A 22,536-nucleotide genomic window follows, 5' to 3' on the forward strand; every position below is an offset into this window, starting at 1 on the left:
GCCCTGTGGCTCAAGTGGTAGAGTGCTAGCCTTGAGCTGAAGAGCTGAGGGACAGCACCCAGGCCCAGAGTTTAGGCCCCACGACTGGACCCCCCCAAAAAAAGATAAAATGTTGCCCTAAAAGAAAAATAATCTAGGTCTGGGAAGGTGGCTCAGTGGTAGAGTGCTTGCCTTGCATGCATGAGGCCCTGGGTCCAATTCCTTAGCACCACGTAAACAGAAAAAGCGAAAGTGGTACTGGCTCAAGTGGTAGAGAGCTAGCCTTGAGCTGAAGAGCTGAGGGATAGCGCCCAGTCTCAGAGTTCAAGCCCCACAACTGACCAAAAAAAAAAAATCTAGAGTTTTGCTGTCCAAGACACTCTCCATTTACCATATGAGGCTACTTAAAGTGAAAATGAATGCCAATTATTAGAGATGTTTAAATTTTTCAGTACCTTAATTTTACTAGTTACAGTAAAGTCACAAGTAAACAAGATGTGTGCGCGCACACATGTGCACACGCGCTGCTCCTAGAACTTGAATCTGGGCCTGGGCACTGTCTCTTAGCTTATTTTGCTCAAGATTAGCACTCTACCACTTGAGCCAGAGCTTCACTTCTGCCTTTTTGGAGGTTAACAGGATAATAATCTCATAGATTTGCTGCCTAGAAAGGCTTCGAACCATGATCCTCAGATATCAGCCTCTTTTTTTTGGGGGGGGGGACCGGTCGTGGGGCCTGAACTCTCGGTCTGGACGCTGTCCCTCAGCTCTTCAGCTCAAGGCTAGCGCTTTACCACTGTGAGCCACAGCGCCACTTTCCGGCTTTTTTCGTTTTTGCTTATGTGGTGCTGAGGAATCGAACCCAGGGCCTCAGGCATGCAAGGCAAGCGCTTCTACCACTGAGCCAACTTCCCAGCCCAGATATCAGCCTCTTGAGTAGTGAGGATCACAAGTGTCAGCCACTGGTACCTGGCTTGTTAGTATTGGTTTGTTTTTCTTTTTTGGGTCCAGTTGTGGGGCCTGAGCTCTGGGCCTGGGCCCTGCCCCTCAGCTCTTCAGCTCAAGGCAAGCGCTCTACCACTTGAGCCACAGTGCCACTTCCGGCTTTTTTTCTTTTTGCTTATATGGTGCTGGGGAATTGAACCCAGGGCCTCATGCATGCAAGGCAAGCAGGCAAGCGCTCTACCACTGAGCCACCTTCCCAGCCCCGTTAGTATTGGTTTTTAAAGGTCTTTATTAGCATGGGTTCATTTTATAAGAGCGGGTTCACTGTGGTATTTTCATATATGCATACAATATACCCAACAATGTCATACCCTTTATCACTCTCTCTCACCTTCTGCCTCTTCCCCTCCTTCAAACAATTCCAACAGGTTTTTTGTTCTATTTTTTTTATTTTTTAGCCAATCCTGGGGCTTGAACTCAGAGCCTAGGCACTGTCCCTGTGCTCAAGGCTAGCTACTCTACCACTTGAACCACAGTGCCACTTCCAGCCTTTTCTGGGTATGTGGTATTTAGGAATCGAACCCAGGACTTCATACATGTGAGGCAAGCATTTTTTATATAAAAGTATATATAAAAGAGTAATGTTGACAGCATTATAAGAGAACATTGATTCTTTCTCCAAGGATTTCAGTAAATAATTTTTTCTTTCTTTTTTTTTTGGTTCATTTTGGGGCTTGAGCTCTGGGCCTGGGCGCTGTTCCTCAGCTCTTCAGCTCAAGGAGCGCACTCTACCACTGGAGCCACAGAGCCATTTCTAGTTTTCTGGTGGTTTATTGGAGATAAGAATCTCTCAGGGACTTTCCTATCTGGGTTGGCTTTGAACCGCTATCCCCAGATCTCAGTCTCCTGAGTAGCTAGGATTACAGTGTCAGCTACTGGCAACCAGCTTTTTTTTTTCCCCCTAAATTTTCAAGGTAAGGTTTCACTATGTAGCTCAGGCTAACCATGAATTCACAATTAATCCCCCTGTCTCGGCCCTCTGAGTCCTGGAATTATACTGCAGTTCAGTAAAGGTGTTCTTACAGATTGTCTGAAAGATGCTTGGATGTATGTGCATGCAAATAGGTGTTTGGGGGCAGTATGTGGTTTGAGCTCAGGGCCTTGGGATTTCTAGGCAAACTCTTGAAGTTCACCTCCATCCAGCGTGATATGTTTTGAAAGACCACAAGGTGGCACTATTGTTCTTTAAGTTATGACAGCATCATTTCCTCCTTCAGGAAAAGCAGTACAGAAAGGTCAGTAAAGCTGCCATCTTAGCTGTAGTGTTCTTTTAACCTTGAGATAGCCATTTGCTTTGAACTTAAAATTGCAGCATTTTCTACAACTTTTGAATGCTGCTTATTAAGTTACAAATCAGTATTGGAGTGTCTAGGGTGTTATTTTAGAAAAATAAAACAATATTGATTCCTAAAATATTTTTAAAAGAAAATAATGAGCCATAAAGTACAATAGATCTACATTTTAAGTGAGGATCATGGCCCAGTGGTAGAGCACTTACCTAACAAGTGCAAGGCCCTGAGTTCAAGCCCCAGTAAAAAAAAATGCCATAATTTATATTTGGATTTCAGCACTTTTTTTTTTTAATTGGTCGTGGGGCCTGAACTCAAGGTCTGGGTGCTGTCCCTGAGCTCTTCAGCTCAAGGCTAGCACTCTACCACTTGAGCCATAGCAGTACTTCTGGCTTTTTCTGCTTATGTGGTGCTGAAGAATCAAATCCAGGGCCTCATGCATGCAAGGCAAGCACTCTACCACTGAGCCACCTTCCCAGCCCCTTCAGCACGTCTTTTGACAGGCAGAAAATTTGTCTAGACAGATGGCTCAGCCATTAGGCAGCAAATCAAGACATGTCTGGCCTTGGAACTAAGTTAGTCCTAGCCTTCAGCATTGGCGGAAGTCTAGCCAGAACACATCAGTTTGTTTTCAGAAGGGTTAAGTAAGCCCAGAACGTGGACAGTGCTGCCAGTGGGCCTTCAAAAACTTCTGGGACAGGAAGTGTCCAGTTCAACACCCAGGGTTATACCTGGAAGTTGAAGAGCTTACACCCCTGAGAGGGGGCTGAAGACCTGTGCTTATTAGCCTTTGGCGGAAGGCAAGTGAATCAAGGACTCAAGGTCAACATGGATGGAAGCCAAGGAAGAAGCCATTGTAGAGGTTTTGAGGTTTAATTTGATTCTGAAAATCACAAAAGTAATGAAGGTCATTTTTTTCCACTCACCCTAAAAGTTACTTGGTTTTCTATTACATCTGGAACTCAGAGGAAGTTGGAAGTGTTGGAAGATATAAAACAACATAAATAAAACCACAGTATTTGGCTTTTTGTTGTTATTTCTTTGTTTCTTTTCTTTTTCTCTGTTGGGGATTTAGTCCAGGGACTTTGCTCATACGAAGCAAATGCTTTTACTGCTGAGCTGTAGCCTGAGGCCAGAATTTGGCTCTTTAAAGACTGCATAGCTCATACTATAATTCTTTCAGCTTTTACTGTAAGGTCTTTGTTATACTTCCTAAATATAAAGTTCTTGATTTTAGCTGGAGGAGAGCAGGAATGTCCAGAAGCAAATGAAGATTCTGCAGAAGAAGCAAGCCCAGATTGTGAAAGAGAAAGTTCACCTGCAGAGTGAACACAGCAAAGCTATCTTGGCAAGAAGCAAACTGGAGTCTCTCTGCAGGGAACTTCAGCGACACAATAAGACTTTAAAGGTTAGTATGTTGGTTTTTCTGTTTGTTTTTTGTAAGAGGAACTTACTCAACTGGTTTTTATAGTTACCTTATACCTGTTTGAAATGAAGCCATGTCTCTGCTTGGGCTGGTATATGTGAGCTAGTAACAGTTTTTTCCTATGTTGTACTATCCCATTTAAGGAACGAGGCCTTTGTTAGTTCCCTCATTCTTGGTCCCACGTAGTCTACATCCTGATGTTTATATCTGTTGCTCTCTTAAGAAGCTCAGAGTTGCCAGCTTTCTGCTGTGTGCCAGTAGAGCTGACAACCATGAACACAGAGCTGCTATGAAGTGAGAAGCTAGTAAGGGACTTGAGACAGTGAATCTGAGAAGGGAGAACTGCTGAGATAGACTTGCCTGAGTCTCCTGGCCTACATCTAGCTCTTTGATGCTGAGTACTTTGATAGTACAGCTATACTAAGACCAATTATAAAGGAGGAATAAGCATATATCTTAAGTTCAATTGGTATCCACAGGGAATGAGGAAAAAGCAGAACCATGTGAAGGAATCTGTCTTAAACAGTGGGACAGACCTGCCCTTGAGTATATATACTGTAGTAGCACTTTGAGTAGGTTTTATTTTCTTTCTTTCTTTTTTTTCTTGTGCTGGTTCTTGGGCTTGATCTCAGGGCCTAGGCACTGTCCCTGAGCTTCTTTTGCTCAAAGCTAATGCTCTACCACTTGGGCCAGAGCTGTGTTTTTGGAGTTTTTGGTAGTTTAGTGGCAATAACAGACTTTCCTGCCCAGCTGGCTGCAAACTGCGATCTTCAGATCTCAGCTTCCTGAGTAGGTAGGATTTTGAGTCAATGTATTTAGCTCTTAATTAAAGCAGATGGTGTTTTTCCTTCACAAAAAGTCATTTTGAGTAGACAGGTAAAGGTCTTGACACACAACCTAGCAAGAATTAATATTAAGTTGTTTTTTTTTTTTGTGTGTGTGTGTGTGTGTGTGTGTGTGAATTAATATTAAGTTGGGTTTTTTTGGTGTGTGTGTGTGTGTGTGTGTGTGTGTGTGTGTGTACATACATACCTGTCCTGGGGCTTGAGCTCACAGCCTGAGCTTTTTGCTCAAGACTAGGGCTCTACCACTTGAGCCACAGTTCCACTTCCAGCTTTTTTGTAGCTAACTGGAGATAAGAGTCTCACAAACTTTCTTGCTGCAGCTGGCTTTAAACTGCAATCCTCAGATCTCAGCCTCCTGAGTAGCTAGAATTACAGGGGTGGTGCTCAGCAGTATTGTCTTTATTAATATGTTAATAATAATAATTATTATTATTTTTGGAGTACTGGGTTTAAACTCAGGGCCTAACGTTTGTTAGAAAGGCACTCTACCATTTGAGCCATCCCCTTGGTTGCCTTTAACATTTAGTTACTTTTCAAGTAGGGTCTTGTATTTTTGCCGGGCTCACCTGGACCCACAATCCCTGGAGTATAGCTGATGGACTTTTCTGCCTGTGCGGGCTTTGAACCTTGATCTTAGAACTCAACTTCCTGAGTAGCCAGGATTACAGGTGTTAAGCCACTCTTACCCAACTCCTTAAACTTTTTTTTTAGCTCAGGCCTGGGGCTTGAATTCTGGGCCTGGGCACTGTCCCTCAGCTTTTCAGCTCAAGGAGAGCACTCTACCACTTGAGCTACTGCACCACTTCTGGTTTTCTGAGAGGTTTATTGGAGATAAAAGTCTCCCGTCCGGGCTGTCTTTGAACCTCGATTCTCAGATCTCAGCCTCCTGAGGAGCTAGGATTACAGGCGTGAGCCACCGGCACCTGGCCAGTGCTTTACCACTGCAATGCCACTTTCACCACTTCTGATTTTTGAGTGGCTAATTGGAGATAAGAGTCTCCTAGACTTTCCTACTTGGGGAGGCTTCGAACAACCATCCTCAGATGTCAGCCTCCTGAGTAGTGAGGATTATAGGCGTGAGCCACCTGCTCCTGCCTCAGTAAGCTTTTTAAAAATGTTATTTGTCTCTTGCCCTGTCAGTAGTGGAAGGTGTGACCCAGAAATTAACTTCAGGAGGGGCTCTATTGGGCTGATATAAAGTCATGTTCTATGTGATCAGTGAAGAGGGGGTTGGAGCATGAAGAAGCTTTAGATAGTTGTATCACACTTGTAATGATATAAGCGACAGTTTGTGTCTCATTTTTTATTTTTTTGTGATGTGCCTGTGCTTGAACTCAGGGCCTGAGTGCTGTCCTTGAGCTTTCTTGCTCAAGGCTAACACTCAAGCACTTGAGCCACACCTCCGCTTTTGATTTTTTTTTGCCAACCCTGGAGCTTGAACTCAGGACCTGGGCACTGTACCTGAGCTTCTTTTCCTCAAGGCTAGCACTCTACTAGTTGAGCCACAGTGCCACTTCCAGCTCTTTCTGTTTATGTGGTACTAAGGAATCGAATCCAGAGCTTCATGCATGCGAGGCAAACAATCTACCACTAAGCCATATTCCCAGCCCCACTTCCGAATTTTGTTGTTGTTGTTGTTGTTTGTGGGGCTTGGACACTGTCCCTGTGCTCTTCAGCTCAAGGCAAGTGCTCTACCGCTTGAGCCACAGCACTACTTTCTGGTTTTTTGGTGGTTTATTGGCGATGAGTTTCACGGACCTTCCTGCCACTTTCCTGCCAGCGCTGGCTTTGAACCATGATCCTCAGATCTCAGCCTCCTGAATAGCTAGGATTATAGGCATGAGCCACCGGCGCCTGGCCCACTTCTGAATTTTTTGATGCTTAATTGGAGATAAGTCTGATGAACTTTTCAGCCTGGGCTGACTTCAAAACCTTAGCCTCCTGAATCACTAGGATTATAGGCATGAGCCACCAACTATCAGCGTTGTGTTTCACAACTATTTGGGAAAAGACTGGCTTTTTTTTGGTGTACTAGCATTTGAACTTAGGATTTCATGCTGCTAGGCTGGCATTTTACCACTTGAACCACAGCTCCAACCCTCATTTGCTGTTGTTTTTGTTAGTTGTGGGGCTTTATCTCAGGGCCTGGGTGCTGTCCCTTAGCTCTTTTTTTTGCCAATATCTAGTGCTCTACCACTTTGAGCCACAATCCCACTTCCAGTTTTCTGGTGGTTAATTGGAGATCCTCACAAACTTTCTGACTGGGTTGACTTTGAACTGGGATCTTCAAATCTCAGCCTCCTGAGTAGCTCAGATTACAGATGTGATCCACCAGCACCCAGACTTTTGGTGGTTATTTTTCTTTTTTCTTTTTGTCTATCATGGGGCCTGGGCTCTATCTCTCAGCTCTTCAGCTCAAGGCTAGCACTCTACCACTTGAGCCACAGCACCACTTCCGGCCTTTTCTGCTGATGTGGTGCTGAGGAATCGAACCCAGAGCCTCATGTATGCAAGGCAAGCACTCTACCGCTGAGCCACCTTCCCAGCCCCTTGGTGGTTATTTTTGACCTAGAGTCTTGTGAACTTTTCTGCCAGGGCTGCTCCTGAGGATCTTGGATTACAGGCATGAGTCAGTGGCAACCATCTCACTTACTTTTAAGTGAGAACCTTTTGGTCCTAAGGAAGAGGAGCTAAAGCTCAGAAGCAACATGTCAGGGCAGCAGTAGCGAACCTGCATTACAGCTGCTGCTTCTGTGAGCATCCTGTCTATAGATCTTCACTATTAACAGAAATTATTTTGGGAATTAAGGAAGAAAATATACAGCAAGCCCGAGAGGAAGAAGAACGCCGTAAAGAAGCAACAGCCCATTTCCAGATTACTCTAAATGAAATCCAAACCCAGCTGGAACAACATGACATACACAATGCCAAACTCCGGCAGGAGAACATCGAACTGGGAGAGAAGCTGAAGAAGCTCATTGAGCAGTATGCACTGAGGGAAGAGGTAACAGCTCTCTGTTGGTTTAGCCATCTACTCAACTAGGAAAACCCTCTCCATTCACTACTGCAGTAAAACTACTGCCACAGGAGTGGCTGTTTTAGAACATAAGGGTAGTTACTAGGAAAAAAAAATGACCAAGAGGATTAGTTAGACTCATCATGTAATGGCCTGCAAGTCTGTAGATTTGGCTAGGTGAGAGAATTTCTAGCAGGTTGTTACGAGCTGCACATCTTCCATGTGATACTGCAAGATGGCATTTTCACATCCAGATCATCTTCCTTACCTGATACCTGTATCAGATATTTATGATCATCAGAGTATCTATGGACATTTGCATTACAGTACTTAAGATACTCGTTTTTTTGTGTGTTTTTTTTGAGTCAGAATCTTGCTATGTTGCCTAACCTGGTCTTGAACCTGTGAGCTCAAAGGATTCTCCTGCTGCAGCCTCCTGGGACCATGAGCATGTACAAACTATGCCCAGTTTTAAAAGAAATTATTTTCAGTTTTTTTGCTCTGTCTGAGGGTCAAACCCAGGGCCTTAGTTGTGCTAAGGTTTTCTACCACTTAGCTACACTCTGTCCTGTTCTTTATTTACTTTCAGGTTTGGGGACATGCTATGTTAGCTGTCTATCACTGAGCTATCACACAGCCCCAGATTTTTTTTATTATTTTTTTTTTGGGTCCGGTCGTGGGGCCTGAACTCTGGGCCTGGGCGCTGTCCCTCAGCTCTTCAGCTCAAGGCTAGCACTCTACCACTTGAGCCACAGCGCCACTTCCGGCTTTTTTCATTTTGCTTATGTGGTGTTGAGGAATCGAACCCAGGGTCTCATGCATGAAAGGCAAGTGCTCTACCACTGAGCCATCTTCCCAGCCCCATGATTTTTTTCTTTTTCTGATAGTCTAACTACATAGCTCAGACTGAACTTGAAGTCTCCATCTTCTTGTTTTAGTCTTTGGAGTACGGAAATTACAAGTGTATGCCACTATACCTAGTTTATTCTTTTGTTGTTGTTGTTGTCAGTCATGGGACTTGAACTCGGGCTGGGTGCTGTCCCTTAGCTCTTCAGCTCAAGGCAAGCGCCCTACCACTTGAGCCACAGGGCCACTTCCAGTTTTCTGGTGGCTTATTGGAGATAAGAGTCTCACCAACTCCTTTCCTGCCCGGGCTGGGTAGCTAAGATTATAGGTGTGAGCCACCAGCGCCTGGCTAACCTTAGTTCTTTTTTTAAAAAAAAGAGTTTTGCTTACTCTCACCATGCTTCACTTTTTTTTCTAGTCCTGGGGCTTAAACTCAGGGCCTGGGTTTTACTCAAGGCTAGCACTCTACCACTTAAGCCACAGCACCACTTGCAGCTTTTTCTGTTTATGTGGTACTAAGGGTACTGAAGGTACTGAAACCTGGGGCTTGCTAGACAAGCACTCTACCAATAAGTCACATTCCCAGCCTCATACTTCACTTCTGTTTGTTTCTTTGGTGTTGGGAATGAAATCCACGACCATCTTGCACCTACTGGGCGTGTCCTCTACCACTGAGCTTCACCCCAGGATTCTATTTTTTGGTGTGTGTGTGCCAGTACTGAGGTTTGAACTCAGGGCCTTGCATTTGGCCTTTTTGCTCATGGCTGATGCTCTACTGCTTGAGTCCATGCCTCCACTTGTGGCTTTTTGCTGGTTAATGGGTTTTGTCAGCCTGAACTGGCTTTGAACTGCCATCTTCAAAGCTCAGATTCTCAGTTTTCAGTAGTTAGGATTATAGGCATAAGCACTCAAAACCAAGCTCCTAGTGTGTTTTGACTCCTTAAATTATCCATCTATGTATGTTATATATAGTATATATTATGCATATATGTGATGTATATAATATATATTATGGATAGAAACACCAAGAACATGATTCTAATTATGGGGCCATGTAAGAGGATGAGAGCAAGGGGAGAGGGAAAGGAAAGATGAAGGGTGAATAATTTCAAACACAGTATAACTATGTATGAAGAATGCCTAAAAATCTCAATGAGAGCTATTGATTAATAGGATTTTGAGGTGAAAAAGAGAAAGCAATAGAGAAGGAGATTCTGAATAAAACATAACAGATGCACAGCTGAAATACCATAATGAGCCCCCTTGGTGGTCATTAATACATACTAAAAATAACAATGAATGACAGGAAAGTAAATCAGGCTCAGATGGGGGAGCTGAGCATCACCAAGAGAGGAGGGCTCAGGAAAATGTTGGAGAGGAGTATGGTGCATACAGTTTATTTGTGTGTATGAAAACAGATACGTGGAACCTGTTGGAATTGCTTTAAGGGGGAGTGGGATGGGAGGCGAGGTGGTAAGATAAGGTTTATTGAGATTCATTGAGTGGAAAGGTCACAATGAAACCTCACTTGACTAACTGATATTTGCTAATAGGAAACAGGAAAAATGTTAAGAAAAAAATGCTAGCTTAAAAAAAAGAGAATATAAAAAGACGGGCGCTGGTGGCTCACGCCTGTAATCCTAGCTACTCAGGAGGCTGAGATCTGAGGATCGCGGATCAAAGCCAGTCCAGGCAGGAAAGTCCAAGATTCTATTATCGCCAATAAACCACATGGAAACTGGAAGTGGTGCTGTGGCTCAAGTGGTAGAGGGCCTGCCTTGAGCTGAATTGCTGAGGAACAGTGCCCAGGCCCAGAGTTCAAGCCCTACAACCGAGCCCCCCCCAAAAAAAATATTACCTGGTTTTAGCAGATGACATCAGTTTCATCCATATTTCTCTACATTGTTTAAAAGCAATCCAAAGTGTTCTATTTTTCCACTCACAGATACTGGAATGGATAGCTTAAAGGAGTGTGTGTGTGTGTGTGTGTGTGTGTGTGTGTGTGTGTGTGTGTGTGTGTGTGTGTGTGTGTGTGTGTGTGTGTGTGTGTGTGTGTGTGTGTGTGTGTGTGTGTGTATAGCTTAAAGGAGTGTGTGTGTGTGTGTGTGTGTGTGGATAGCTTAAAGGAGTGTGTGTGTGTGTGTGTGTGTGTGTGTGTGTGTGTGTGTGTGTGTGTGTGTTCGTTCCTGGGGCTTCACTCAGGGCCTGGATGCTGTCCTCATGCTTCTTTGCTTACAGCTACTGCTCTATTACTTGAGTCACAGCTCCACTTCCGGCTTTTTGTTTTCACTTGGAGATAAGATTCTCGCAGATTTTCCTGCCCAGGCTGACTTCAACCAAAACCCTCAGAGCTCAGTCTCCTCAGTAGCTAGGATTACAGGCTTGAGCCATTGGTGCCCAGCTAAGATTCTTTTTATTTTTGGGTCCGGTCGTGGGGCCTGAACTCTGGGTCTGGGCACTGTCCTTCAGCTCAAGGCTAGCACTCTACCACTTGAGCCACAGCGCCACTTCCAGCTTTTTTCTTTTTGCTTATGTGGTGCTGAGGAATCGAACCCAGGGTCTCAGGCATGCAAGGCAAGCGCTCTACCACTGAGCCACCATCCCAGCCCCCTAAGATTCTTTTTTTTTTAAATAAACATTTTGTTGGTACTAGGGTTCAAACTCATGACCTTGAGCTTGGTAGGCAAGCACATTGACATTTGAGCTGCACTCCCAGCACCGTTCCTTTTAACCATAACCATAATAACATTTTCATACCTAAACACTTAACAAGAATTTCATACTAAGTATCTGGTCATGTTTAAAATTTTCTGCTTAATCTCCTTTTTAAAAAAGAAGTTGGATTAAAATCCAAATTCAAAAGCTGTCCATTTCACTGGTTTCTATCAGGTCTCAGAAATAGGTTTCTTATTCCTTTTTTGTATGGTTGCTGTTTTTATTCATTTATGCTTTTTGGGGGGAGGGGGTCAGTCATGGGGCTTGACCTCTGGGTCTGGGTGCTGTCCCTCAGCTCTTCAGCTCAAGGTGAGCACTCTACCACTTGAGCCACAGCACCACTTCTGGTTTTCTGGTGGTTTATCAGAGATGAATCTCACAGGTGTTCCTACCTGGGCAGGCTTTGAACCGAGATCCTCAGATCTCAGCCTACTGAGTAGCAGGATTACAGGTGTGAGTCATGGCACCTGGCCATTTATGTATTTTTTTTTGGGTCCAGTCATGGGGCCTGAACTCTGGGCCTGGGCGCTGTCCCTCAGCTCTTCAGCTCAAGGCTAGCACTCTACCACTTGAACCACAGCGCCACTTCCCGCTTTTTTCTTTTTGCTTATGTGGTGCTGAGGAATCGAACCTCATGCATGCAAGGCAAGTGCTCTACCACTGAGCCACCTTCCCAGCCCCCATTTATGTATTTTTTAATGCCAATACTGGAGCATGAACTCAGGGTTTCCCATACTTGCTTAGCTTTTCTGCTCCAAGCTAATGTCATGCCTCTACTTCCAGCTTTTGTTTTCTAGTTAATTAGAGATAAGAGTGTCAGATTTTCTTTACAATAAAAAAAGTCTCAGATTTACCTAGGCTGGCTTTGAACCTCAGCCCTCAGATCTCAGTTTCCTGAGTAGCTAGGATAATAGTAGCTATGAGCCACTGGCACCAGGCTTCTTGTTTTTTTTTTTTGTTGGAGAGTATTCTCTCTCTCTCTCTCTTTCTCTCTCTCCCTCCCCCGTCTCTCTCTCTCTTTGGTCTTTGAGCTTCAATTTTCTTATAATTTAATTCATAAAGCCTTATTTTTCTTACAATGATTCCTTTAGGGCTGGGAAGGTGGCTCAGTGGTAGAGCGCTTGCCTTGCACACCTGAGCCCCTGGGTTCAATTCCTCAGCACCACATAAGCAAAAAGAAAAAAGCCGGAAGTGGCGCTGTGGCTCAAGTGGCAGAGCACTCACCTTGAGCTGAAGAGCTGAGGGACAGCGCCCAGGCCCAGAGTTCAGGCCCCACAACCGGACCCAAAAACAAAAACAAAAACAACAATGATTCCTTTAGTTTTATTGTTTAATACTACAATCTACTTCTGTATAGATGTAGCAGATTTGAAAATGTCATCTTTAAATCATACTACTTAGGATTCTTACTTATTTTGAATCGCACAGGATGTATTTCCTTTGTAAGGAAACAACTGTGATGAGATCACTTGCAGATGAAGAGAAATCCTCTGCTGCTGTCCTCGCACACAGTGGCTGCCTTATTCCCCACTATTATACCTGGGAGCTTCCTGGTCTTCTAGCTTCTTTTCTTTTTGTACTAATCCTGGGGCTTGAACTCAGGGCTTTGACGCTGTCCCTGAGCTTTTGTGCTCAAGGATAGCTCCTCTTTTAGCTTTTTTGGTGGTTAATTGGAGATGAGAGTCTCCCAGACTTTCTGGGCTGGCTTCAAACTGCAGTCCTCAGAGCTCAGTATTCTGAGTAGTTAGGATTACAGGCATGAGCCTCTGACACCCAGCTTCTTTGAAAAGGTTTGTTTTGAGATGGTTTTTGTGTACATAATCACATGATAATTTTGTTTGGAGATACAATAATGTTTTACCAAATGTCTGATACATGCCAGGCACCAAGCATTTCGCGTGCTTCCACCATTACATTCACAGTTCCGTCACCATTCTGCCAGGCGAGTGTGGTCAGATGCCTCTCTTTAGGCTCAGAAGGCTCAGAGTTTGTCCAGAGCCATGCCCCAGAAGGGCCTTAACTGCTGCCATTTGTACCATCACATGCTGCCACTAGCTGAGAACTTGGGAGTGTCTAACAGGTAGAAGAAAGGAATGAATGTTCAAGTTGTATGAATTTAATGACTTAATTTTCTTACCTGTCTTAGTTTTCATGTAGTTGGAGCCTTATCTTCAACACAGGGCAGAACCAGGATTGCAAAGCTAGTGATGGAGACAGCCCAGCTTTGACAGCTGGCCACAGGGCATGGGTCCTGTGCTCTGGGGACAAAAAGCCCCCTGTGCTCTTAGCTGTGGTGGTATTAATGGGAAAGTAGAGCAAGAAGGTTGTAACTGCAGTTTGTTCTGCACCGTGTGCCCCTTTGCTCATGAAGTGATGGAAGGAATTTGGCTTTTCCCGTAGCATATTGATAAAGTGTTCAAACATAAGGAGCTCCAGCAACAGCTTGTGGATGCCAAACTTCAGCAGACAACGCAGCTGATAAAAGAAGCTGATGAAAAACACCAGAGAGAGAGAGAGTTTGTAAGTTCTATTTCTTTAAAAAGATGTTGCTAAAATCATAAGCTGAACTCTAAAACATTTAAACTTACTCTATATGCATTATTGTCTCTGGGGCATGCTACTTGTTTTTGTTTGTTTTTGTTTTGCCAGTCCTGGGTCTTGAACTCTGGGCTTAGACACTGTCCCTAAGCCTCTTTGTGCTCAAGACTAGTGCTCTACCACTTGAGCCACAGTGCCACTTCTGGCTTTTTCTGAGTAGTTTGTTGGAGATAAGAGTCCCATGGACTTTTTGCCCAGGCTGGCTTTGAATTATGACCCTCAGATCTCAGCCTCCTGAGTTGCTAGGATTACAGGCATGAGACATCATTGCCAAGGATTAGAAATAATTTTTAACAGAATTCATTGTTGACCTAAAAGCTCACTCTTGTTCTCAGATTGAATGCTCTAATGTTATTGCCTATTAGTAATTGTAAATGTAATAGCATTTTTTTGGCTACAGATATTCAGTATATGGAAATTCTGCTTTATGCACTTGTTTAATACAAACAAGTATTAAACCTGAGAAACGATGATACTAATTTGGACGATTGCATCCAACACTGACTCAAATAGACCAGGTCCCCAGATGGGTGCAGTGTAAAGACTTGCTTCCTTAGTGATTTCATGTCATCAATGTGCATGCGGGGAGTCTAGGATTTAGAGACGTTATTCACACAAAAAATGTGGTCCCTTCTGTATCTACTCAAAGTGGGATCCAGTGCTCAACTGAAAAATGACTATTATTTCTTAAGTTACAGAGTATAAATTTTGCACACACATAGTCACGTGTTTCAGGCACGTAGTTTCGGTTTCAGTAGTTTTTCAGACTTCTTTGGACTATATGTGATACTGTATTTCAAAGACAGTTTCACAATTGCTTAGTGTGTTCTTGAAAACCTCAGTGTATAAATGAGAGCTCCTATTTCTTCTTAACCTGATTTTTTTTTCCCCATTGGGCTTGAACTCAGGGCTTGGGCACTGTTCCTGAACTCTTGCTCAAGGGTAGCGCTCTACCACTTTGAGCCACAGCTCCACTTCCAGTTTTTGAGTGGTTAATTGGAGATAAAAGTCTCACAGGGCTGGGAAGGTAGCTCAGTGGTAGAGTGCTTGCCTTGCATGCATGAGGCTCTGGGTTCGATTCCTCACCACCACATGAGCAGAAAAAGCCGGAAGTGGTACTGTGGCTCAAGTGGTAGAGTGCTAGCCTTGAGCTGAAGAGCTGAGGGACAGCGCCCAGGCCCAGAGTTCAGGCCCCACAACTGAATGCCCCCTCCCTGCCAAAAAAAGGCTCACAGACTTTCCTGCCCAGGCTGGCTTTGAGCCGTGATCCTCAGATTTCAGCTTCCTGAATAGCTAGGATTACAGGTATGAGCCACTAAGGCCAGGCTGCCTTTTTTTTTTTTTTTAAAAACAAAGCATATAGAAACTGGTTCTTAGATTTCATTGCTTTGCTCTTCAGCCTTTTACTCTTTTGCTTTTGGACTAAAGTGGCTTTCTCTGTCATGTGAATGATGTTGAGATTCCTAGCTATATTTTCTCTTCATATTACACATGCAGTTATTTTCCCCTAAAATGTAATAATTTAGTCCTGAATTTTGTAAATCTTTTTAGGCCTCCTTGGTACTTTTGCTACTTAAGTAGTAAGACTACAGGTAAATGACAATTGATAGAATAATTACATCTGTAGTGGTACTTCCTAAAAATAGCTGGAGGATGTAGCCTAACTGTTTGGTCATTTGATGTGGTCCTATTTGTTATTACTATTAGTATTTTGCCAATTGTTTCTGTTTTCTAGCTATTAAAAGAAGCAACAGAATCAAGGCACAAATATGAACAGATGAAACAGCAAGAAGTACAACTGAAACAACAGGTAACTTGACAGCAGGTGATAGAATTTGTAAGAAAAACCTATGGTTTTCAGTGTTCTCTAATGTGATTTTGCCTGTTCCAATCCACACCTGACTGAAATGAAGGAAGAGATCATGTTTCCTCTTCCTTTGTTGTATGTGTGTGTGTATACATGTGTGTGTACGTGTGTGTACACATGTGTGTGTGTATACATGTGTGTGCACACACCCCAGTCCTGGGGCTTAAATTCAATGCCTGGGTGCTGTCCCTGAGCTCTTTTTCTCAGAACTAGTGCTCTACAATTTGAGTCACAGCTCCATTTCTGGCTTTTTGTTTTATTTGTTTGTTTGTTTATTGTGATCAATTGGAGGTAAGAATCTCAGACTTTACTGCCTGGGCTGGCTTTAATTGCAATCCTCAGATCTCAGCCTCCTGAGTAGTTAGGATCATAAGGTTTGAGCCGCTGGTATCTGGCCTGATTTCTGTTCTGTCACTGTACACTATCTGTTGTCTGGGCTACCTCGAGTCTTGTTACCAGTCATCTTTTCCCTCTGCAGTGCATTATCTCTTCTTTGCTGGTACCTGAACATGGTTATCCTTCCCAAGAATTGGCCTCATTTCTGCGCTCTTCGTGTCATTTCACAGTATTTGCAGATGATACACTCTGACCACTGTGCTTTGGCCTACTTGCATAATCCATCCATATAATCTGGGCATGGTGTGGCCCACTTTGGGGTCCCATTGAACTCTCCGATGGGACAGTCTTTACCAGGCTGTCCCAGCTTTCATTAGAATGGGTCTTGCTAAAACTGCTGGTACTTCCCTTAAGTGCTAGGACTGTGCCTTATTTGGCCTAACAACTACTGCTGCTTCCCCAAGTCTCGGCCCATAGCCTCAGAGGAATTGTCAGTATGTGTGTCCTCTTCCAACTGCTGCCAGATTTCCTGCATTCCTCTCCCTTTTTTTGCTGGTCGTGGGGTTTGAACTGTGGGCCTGGGCGCTGCCCCTGAGCTTTTGTACTCAAGGCTAGCGCTCTACCACTTGAGCCAGAGCACCACTTCCAGCTTTTTGTGGTTTAATTTGTGCTCAGTCTCATGGACTTTCCTGCCCAGGCTGGCTTTGAACTGCAATCCTCAGATCTCAGCTTCCCGAATAGCTAGGATGACAGGCGTGAGCACCAGCGCCTGGCCCTCCTGCATTCTTCTCCACTTCCTTACAGCAGCATTCTTCTTGCTCCTAGGCCGTGCCTTCCCTTTCTGCAGGTGGGATCCTCCAGCTCTAGCCTAACAGCACTGGAATGGAGCTTCTAGTTTGCTTCCCCCTCTCCCCTCCTTCAGCAGCACCTGCTCCACTCGCCCAAGAACTTTGGGTGGTCTCTCCTCACATCCTTGTTAAGTGCTGCTGAGTAACATTCTCAACTACAGCATTGCTTTCTTGGCATGTGGTAAACTTTTATTCCTACTTTTCTTATTGATATTTTGTGATCTTAGCTCATAGCTGTAATCCTAGCTACTTAATAGACTTAGATCAAAAGGATCCAGGTTTGATGCTAGCCTGGGCAGAAAAATCTTGTCATTTTATTTATTTATTTATTTTTTATTTTTTTGCCGGTTCTGGGGCTTGAACTCAGGGCCTGGGCACTGTCTCTGAGCTCCTTTTGCTCAAGGCTAATACTCTACCACTTGAGCCACAGAGCCACTTCCAGCTTTTTCTGTGATTAATTGGAGATCAGAGGCTCACAGACTTTCTTGCTTGGGCTGGTTTTGAACTGCAATCCTCAGATCTCAGCCACCTGAGTAGCTAGGATTAAGGAGGGAGCCACCAGTGCCTGGCTCCAAAATAACCAGCAAAAAGCCAGGATGGAGGTATGGCTCATATGGTAGAGCCATGAGCATGCAAGCTAAGCAAGCAGAAGGCCCTGAGCACAAATTCTATAGTCAAAAAGTAATCATTTCTCAGGCTCTGCCTTCTCATTCTGTAAATAATGTAACGTGACATTAGATGGTCTCTGAGGGGTTCACTCTTGGTCTCAAATGTAGTTTTTCAGCCCTCTCCCCAGAGGCCTCCTGGGCTCAAAGCTTTCCCTATTCTAACACACTGTACTTTGCCACTGCCCTTTTCTTCTTCTTTTGTTGGTCGTGGGGTTTGAACTCAGCCTGGGCGCTGACCCTCAGCTCTTTAGCTCAAGGTAAGTGCTTTACTACTTGAGCCACAGCACCACTCCCAGTTTTCTGGTGGTTTATTGGAGATAAGAGTCTCACAGGCTTTCCTTTTGGGGCTGGCTTTGAACCGCAGTCCTCAGATGTCAGCCTCCTGAATAGCTAGGATGACAGGCGGGAGCCACCAGCGCCCCTGTCCTTCTCTAAGTGCCTGTTCTGTGGGGAAGAAAACAGCAACTGTATTTTGTGTTCTGCATGCGTTGTGGGTTGTTCTGAACTTGAAGACAAATTCCTTGAATCCAGGAAGGAGTTGAGAGAAACAGTGGTGTCCTTTTTTGGTCCCTTAGTATTGAGGGTTGAAGTCAAAGCCTTGCACTTGTTGGGCAAGTTCTCTACCACGTTCTCTACCCCTTGAGCCATACTCCAGCCTGAAAGTAGATGTTTTTATCTTCTTTTATCCTTTACTTCTTTAACTCGACTCCCACTGAATTCTTTGCTCCCAACCCTTCTAGTTGTTGGGCTTCTGTTGCATTGCCCTACCTGTATTTTTGAAAGAGATATCCTTGATACCAAGCTAAGAATCATGTGGGTGGTATGTAATGATAGATGGTCCAGCCAGATTGCTCTCACCATGCCCCCAACAGTTTGTTTTTTTTGTTAGTCGGGGGTGGGGCTTGAACTCTGGACCTAGGTGCTGTCCCTGAGTTCTTCAGCTCAAGGCGAGTGCTCTTCCACTTGAGCCACAGCACTACTTCCAGTTTCTTGGTTAATTGAAGAGTCAGGGACTTTCTTCCTAGGCTGGCTTTGAACCATGATAATCAGATCTCAGCCTCCTGAGAGCTAGGATTACAGACGTGAGCCACTAGTGCCTGGCTCCCCAACAGTTTTTATATGTAAGATGAGAAAGTTCACAAAACATTAGAGGTATATGAAATTTATAACTATAACAAGCATATTCTTCAGGTTTTGTTTAAATGGGTGGAATGGAGCTATCAAAGGTCTACATAATACTTTTTATTCTGTCTTGGGGCTTGAACTCGGCCTGGGTGCTGGCCCTAAGCCTTTCTTCTAGCGCTCTACCACTTTGAGCCATAGCGTCACTTCTGGTTTTCTACTGGTTAATTGGAGATAAGAGTCTCATGGACTTTCTTCCCAGGCTGGCTTCGAACCTCAGTCCTCAGATCTTAGTCTCCTGAGTAGCTAGGATTACAGGTGTGAGCCACCAGCACCCAGCAAATGTCTACATTACACATACACACACACACATACACACACACAGACACACACACAATGCCAGTCCTGGGGCTTAAATTCAGGGCCTGGGTTCAGTTCTTGAGCTTCTTTTGCTCAAGGGTAGCACTCTACCACTTGAGCCACAGCACCACTTCCAGCTTTTTCTGCTTATGTAGTGCTGAGAAATCGAACCCCGGGCTTCATGCATGCAAGGCAAGCACTCTACCACTGAGCCACCTTCCCAGCCCCCTGCTTACCAGTCTCACAGACTTACCTCCCCAGCGTGGCTTTTTACTGCAGTCCTCAGATCTCAGCCTCCTGAGCAGCTAGATTACAGGCATGAGTCACAGACACCCAACAGATGTCTACATTTCAAATACATTATACTACTTACTGTGTGTGTGTATGTTCACATGGGTACATATGTGCAAGCATCCAAGTACAAGGATTTGACCTTTGGGCCTTTCTCTTGCTTAGCTGTTTTGTTCAAGGCTTGTACTCTTCCACTTGAGCCACAGCTCCATTTCTGGCTTTTTGCTGGTTGGTTAGAAATGAGAGTCTCACAGAGGTGTTTTTTTTTTGGGGGGGGGTCCGGTCATGGGGCCTGAACTCTGGTCCTGGGCATTGTCCCTCAGCTCTAGGCTAGCGCTCTGCCACTTGAGCCACAGCGCCACTTCTGGCTTTTCTTTTTCTGCTTATGTGGTGCTGAGGAATCAAACCCAGGGCCTCGTGCATGCAAGGCAAGCACTCTACCACTGAGCCACCTTCCCAGTCCCTAATTTTCTGACCTGTGAAAATTACTATAATTATCTTAACAACATAAACTGAGCCACCACCTTCCCAGACCCTCTCACGGAGTTTTCTAGTCCAAGTTCGCTTTGAACCTCAATCCTCTTCTCTTAGCCTGCCTCCAAAGTTTATGTATTTCTGTTAGTTGAAATTTTATTCATCTGTATTTGGTATCCAAGAATTGGGTATGGATTCACTTGTGTTCCTATCACTTAAATCAAGTATGTAATTTTTAAACATTGTTTTGAAAGTTTAGGAATTGGCATTTTTGTGTGTACGTGCTGGTACTGGGATGTGAACTCAGAGCCTCACGCTCTTACTTACGTACATTTTTTTTTTTTTGCTCAAGGCTGGTGCTCTACCAAACTTCCACTTCCTAATATTTGCTGAATAATTTCCTGAATAAATCCCTTGGATTTAGCCAGGTACTGGTGGCTTACACCTATAATTCTAGCTACTCAGGAGGCAGAGATCTGAGGATCACAGTTTAAAGCCAGCCTGGGAAGGAAAGTCCATGAGACTCTTATCCACAGTAAACCACTAGAAAACCAGAAGTGGTGCTGTGGCTCAAAGTGGTAGAGCTCTAGCCTTAAGTGAAAGAGCTCAGGGGCAGTGCCCAGGCTCTTGAGTTCAAACCCCATGACCAAAAAATTGAAACAAAAACAAATCCCCTGTATTTGCCTCCCTATGTTTCCAACAGCAATCCTCAGATTTCAGCGCCCTCAGTAGGATCACAGCAATGAGCCACAGGAACCTGGTAGGAATTTTCATGTTTACCCAGAGTTTAGAATTGATTTCTTTTTTCTTTCTCTATAGCTTTCTCTTTATATGGATAAATTTGAAGAATTCCAGACTACGATGGCAAAAAGCAATGAACTATTTACAACTTTCAGGCAAGAAATGGAAAAGGTATTTGCATTTTTTTTTTTTGGGTCCAGTCGTGGGGCCTGAACTCTGGGCCTGGGCGCTGTCCCTCAGCTCTTCAGCTCAAGGCTAGCGCTCTACCACTTGAGTCACAGCGCCACTTCCAGCTTTTTTCTTTTTGCTTATGTGGTGCTGAGGAATCGAACCCAGGGCCTCAGGCATGCAAGGCAAGCGCTCTACCACTGAGCCACCTTCCCAGCCCGGTATTTGCATGTTTTTAAGGATGAGTATAGAAAAGCGAATTTATATAATGTATTTCAAACATAAGTAGTACTATTTGTGTGAATTTATATTGTGATGACTGTTCATTTTATCTTTCATGGTTTTTAGAGCCTTATTTAGTCATTTTGCCCTCTGTGTTAACCAAGTAATAATGATCTCTAAGCTTAGAATTTTACCTTACAAATTCCTTAGAACTCCTCCGGTACATGCAGTTTGTAGCTGAAATAAGATTTTGGTTTGGGGCAGGGAATGTGGTTTAGTGGTAGAGTTCTCGCCTTGCATGCATAAATCCCTGGGTTCGATTCCTCAGAACCACATATACAGAAAGAGTAGTAAGTGGTGCTGTGGCTCAAGTGGTAGAGTGCTAGCCTTGAGCACAAAGAGGCTCAGGGACAGTGCCCAGGCCCTGAGTTCAAGCCCTAGGACTGGAAAAATAAAAGAATTAGGTTTTTTATCATTATGTTTGTATTCAATTACTTTAGAAGATCATTCCCAGTTCTCTCACAAAATTCTGTCTGAGAAGAGTAAAGACAGTCACATCCAGATTAAAAATTAGTGTATTTTTGTTGGTTGAGATGCACGTACACATGCATACGCACACGCACGCACGCACGCACGCACACACACACACACACACACACACTTTTTACCATTGGGAAAAAAGCTTTCCTTTCTCTCTTTCTGTTAGTCTTGGGGCTTGAACTCAGTGACTGGGTGCTGTCCCTGAGCCCTGAGCTTTTCTACTCAAGGCTTGCACTCTACCACTTTCAGTCACAGTTCTACTTCTGGTTTTCTTGTGCTTAATTGGAGCTAAGAGTCTCATGGACTTTCCTGCTCAGGCTGGCTTTGAACCACAATCCTTAGATCTCAGCCTCCTAAAGAGCTAGGATTACAGGCGTGAGCCAGTGGTGCCCTGCCTCCTTTTTTTCTCTTAACTGAAGCCCACTGAAGTCTTTCCCCTCCAACCCAACTAATTCTTTGGCTTCTATTATATCTTCCTGCATGCATTAAGGAAAGATCTTTGCTAACAAGCTAAGAATGTGTCTACTCCTGGTGGGTGCAAGCCTCAGCTTGCCTGTTAGCTGGGATAGCAGGTGCACACCACTGCACCCATCTAAACTGGGAGGTTTTAGAAAAGTGTTGATGAGAAGGGTTGTAGTGCATGCATAGCACACCTAATTATCTAAGAGTTCAGTAGATAGCAGCCATGACTATTAACCTCATCTTACATAATGGTTAATATGCTGGTGGGTTCATCTAACTGTGGACAAGCTGTTTATAACTTTTTGTTGCCTTTCTGTGCCTTTGCTTTTAAAATTGGCAGAAAAAATAAGAATTGCCCTTCATAAAATAATAAGAGTATTTCAGATAGTGTTTGGCACAACAACATGTGCTCAATTACCATGAGTGCTCAAATTACTACCTTGAGGTATTTTTAGACCTAGTAATCTGGAGAATTCCATGAGCAGCAAATTTGTTCAGCCTGTCATTCCTTTCAGTTGAGGATCCAATCAAGGGGAAACTGTGAAGCACACTGAAGTGTTAGCTAGACTTCAGTACATGCTCACTGTTGAGGTAGAATAGGACTCAAGACAAGACGGGGAATCCTGTGGAATGAGAAGGGAATGCTGAACTGGGGGTTAGCACCTGACCCGAGGCTTCCATCAGCTTTCTCCATGGCCTTGCTCCCCATTTAGCTTTC

General features: G+C 44.1%; 1 protein-coding gene across 2 annotated transcripts in view; it reads left to right on the forward strand.

The window, feature by feature from the left end:
- Positions 1-22,536, forward strand: part of Txlng (taxilin gamma) — a 58,092-nt gene that overhangs the window by 29,996 nt on the left and 5,560 nt on the right. For both annotated transcript variants that reach the window (XM_013032182.1, XM_013032184.1), the window contains exons 4-8: positions 3,511-3,681; positions 7,354-7,548; positions 13,522-13,641; positions 15,455-15,529; positions 20,505-20,597. In XM_013032182.1, the coding sequence (XP_012887636.1) occupies positions 3,511-3,681; positions 7,354-7,548; positions 13,522-13,641; positions 15,455-15,529; positions 20,505-20,597 (654 nt within the window). The remainder of the gene's footprint in view (positions 1-3,510; positions 3,682-7,353; positions 7,549-13,521; positions 13,642-15,454; positions 15,530-20,504; positions 20,598-22,536) is intronic.

The sequence above is a fragment of the Dipodomys ordii genome, unplaced genomic scaffold, assembly GCF_000151885.1.
Source record: "Dipodomys ordii isolate 6190 unplaced genomic scaffold, Dord_2.0 Scaffold150, whole genome shotgun sequence".
NCBI lineage: Eukaryota > Metazoa > Chordata > Mammalia > Rodentia > Heteromyidae > Dipodomys > Dipodomys ordii.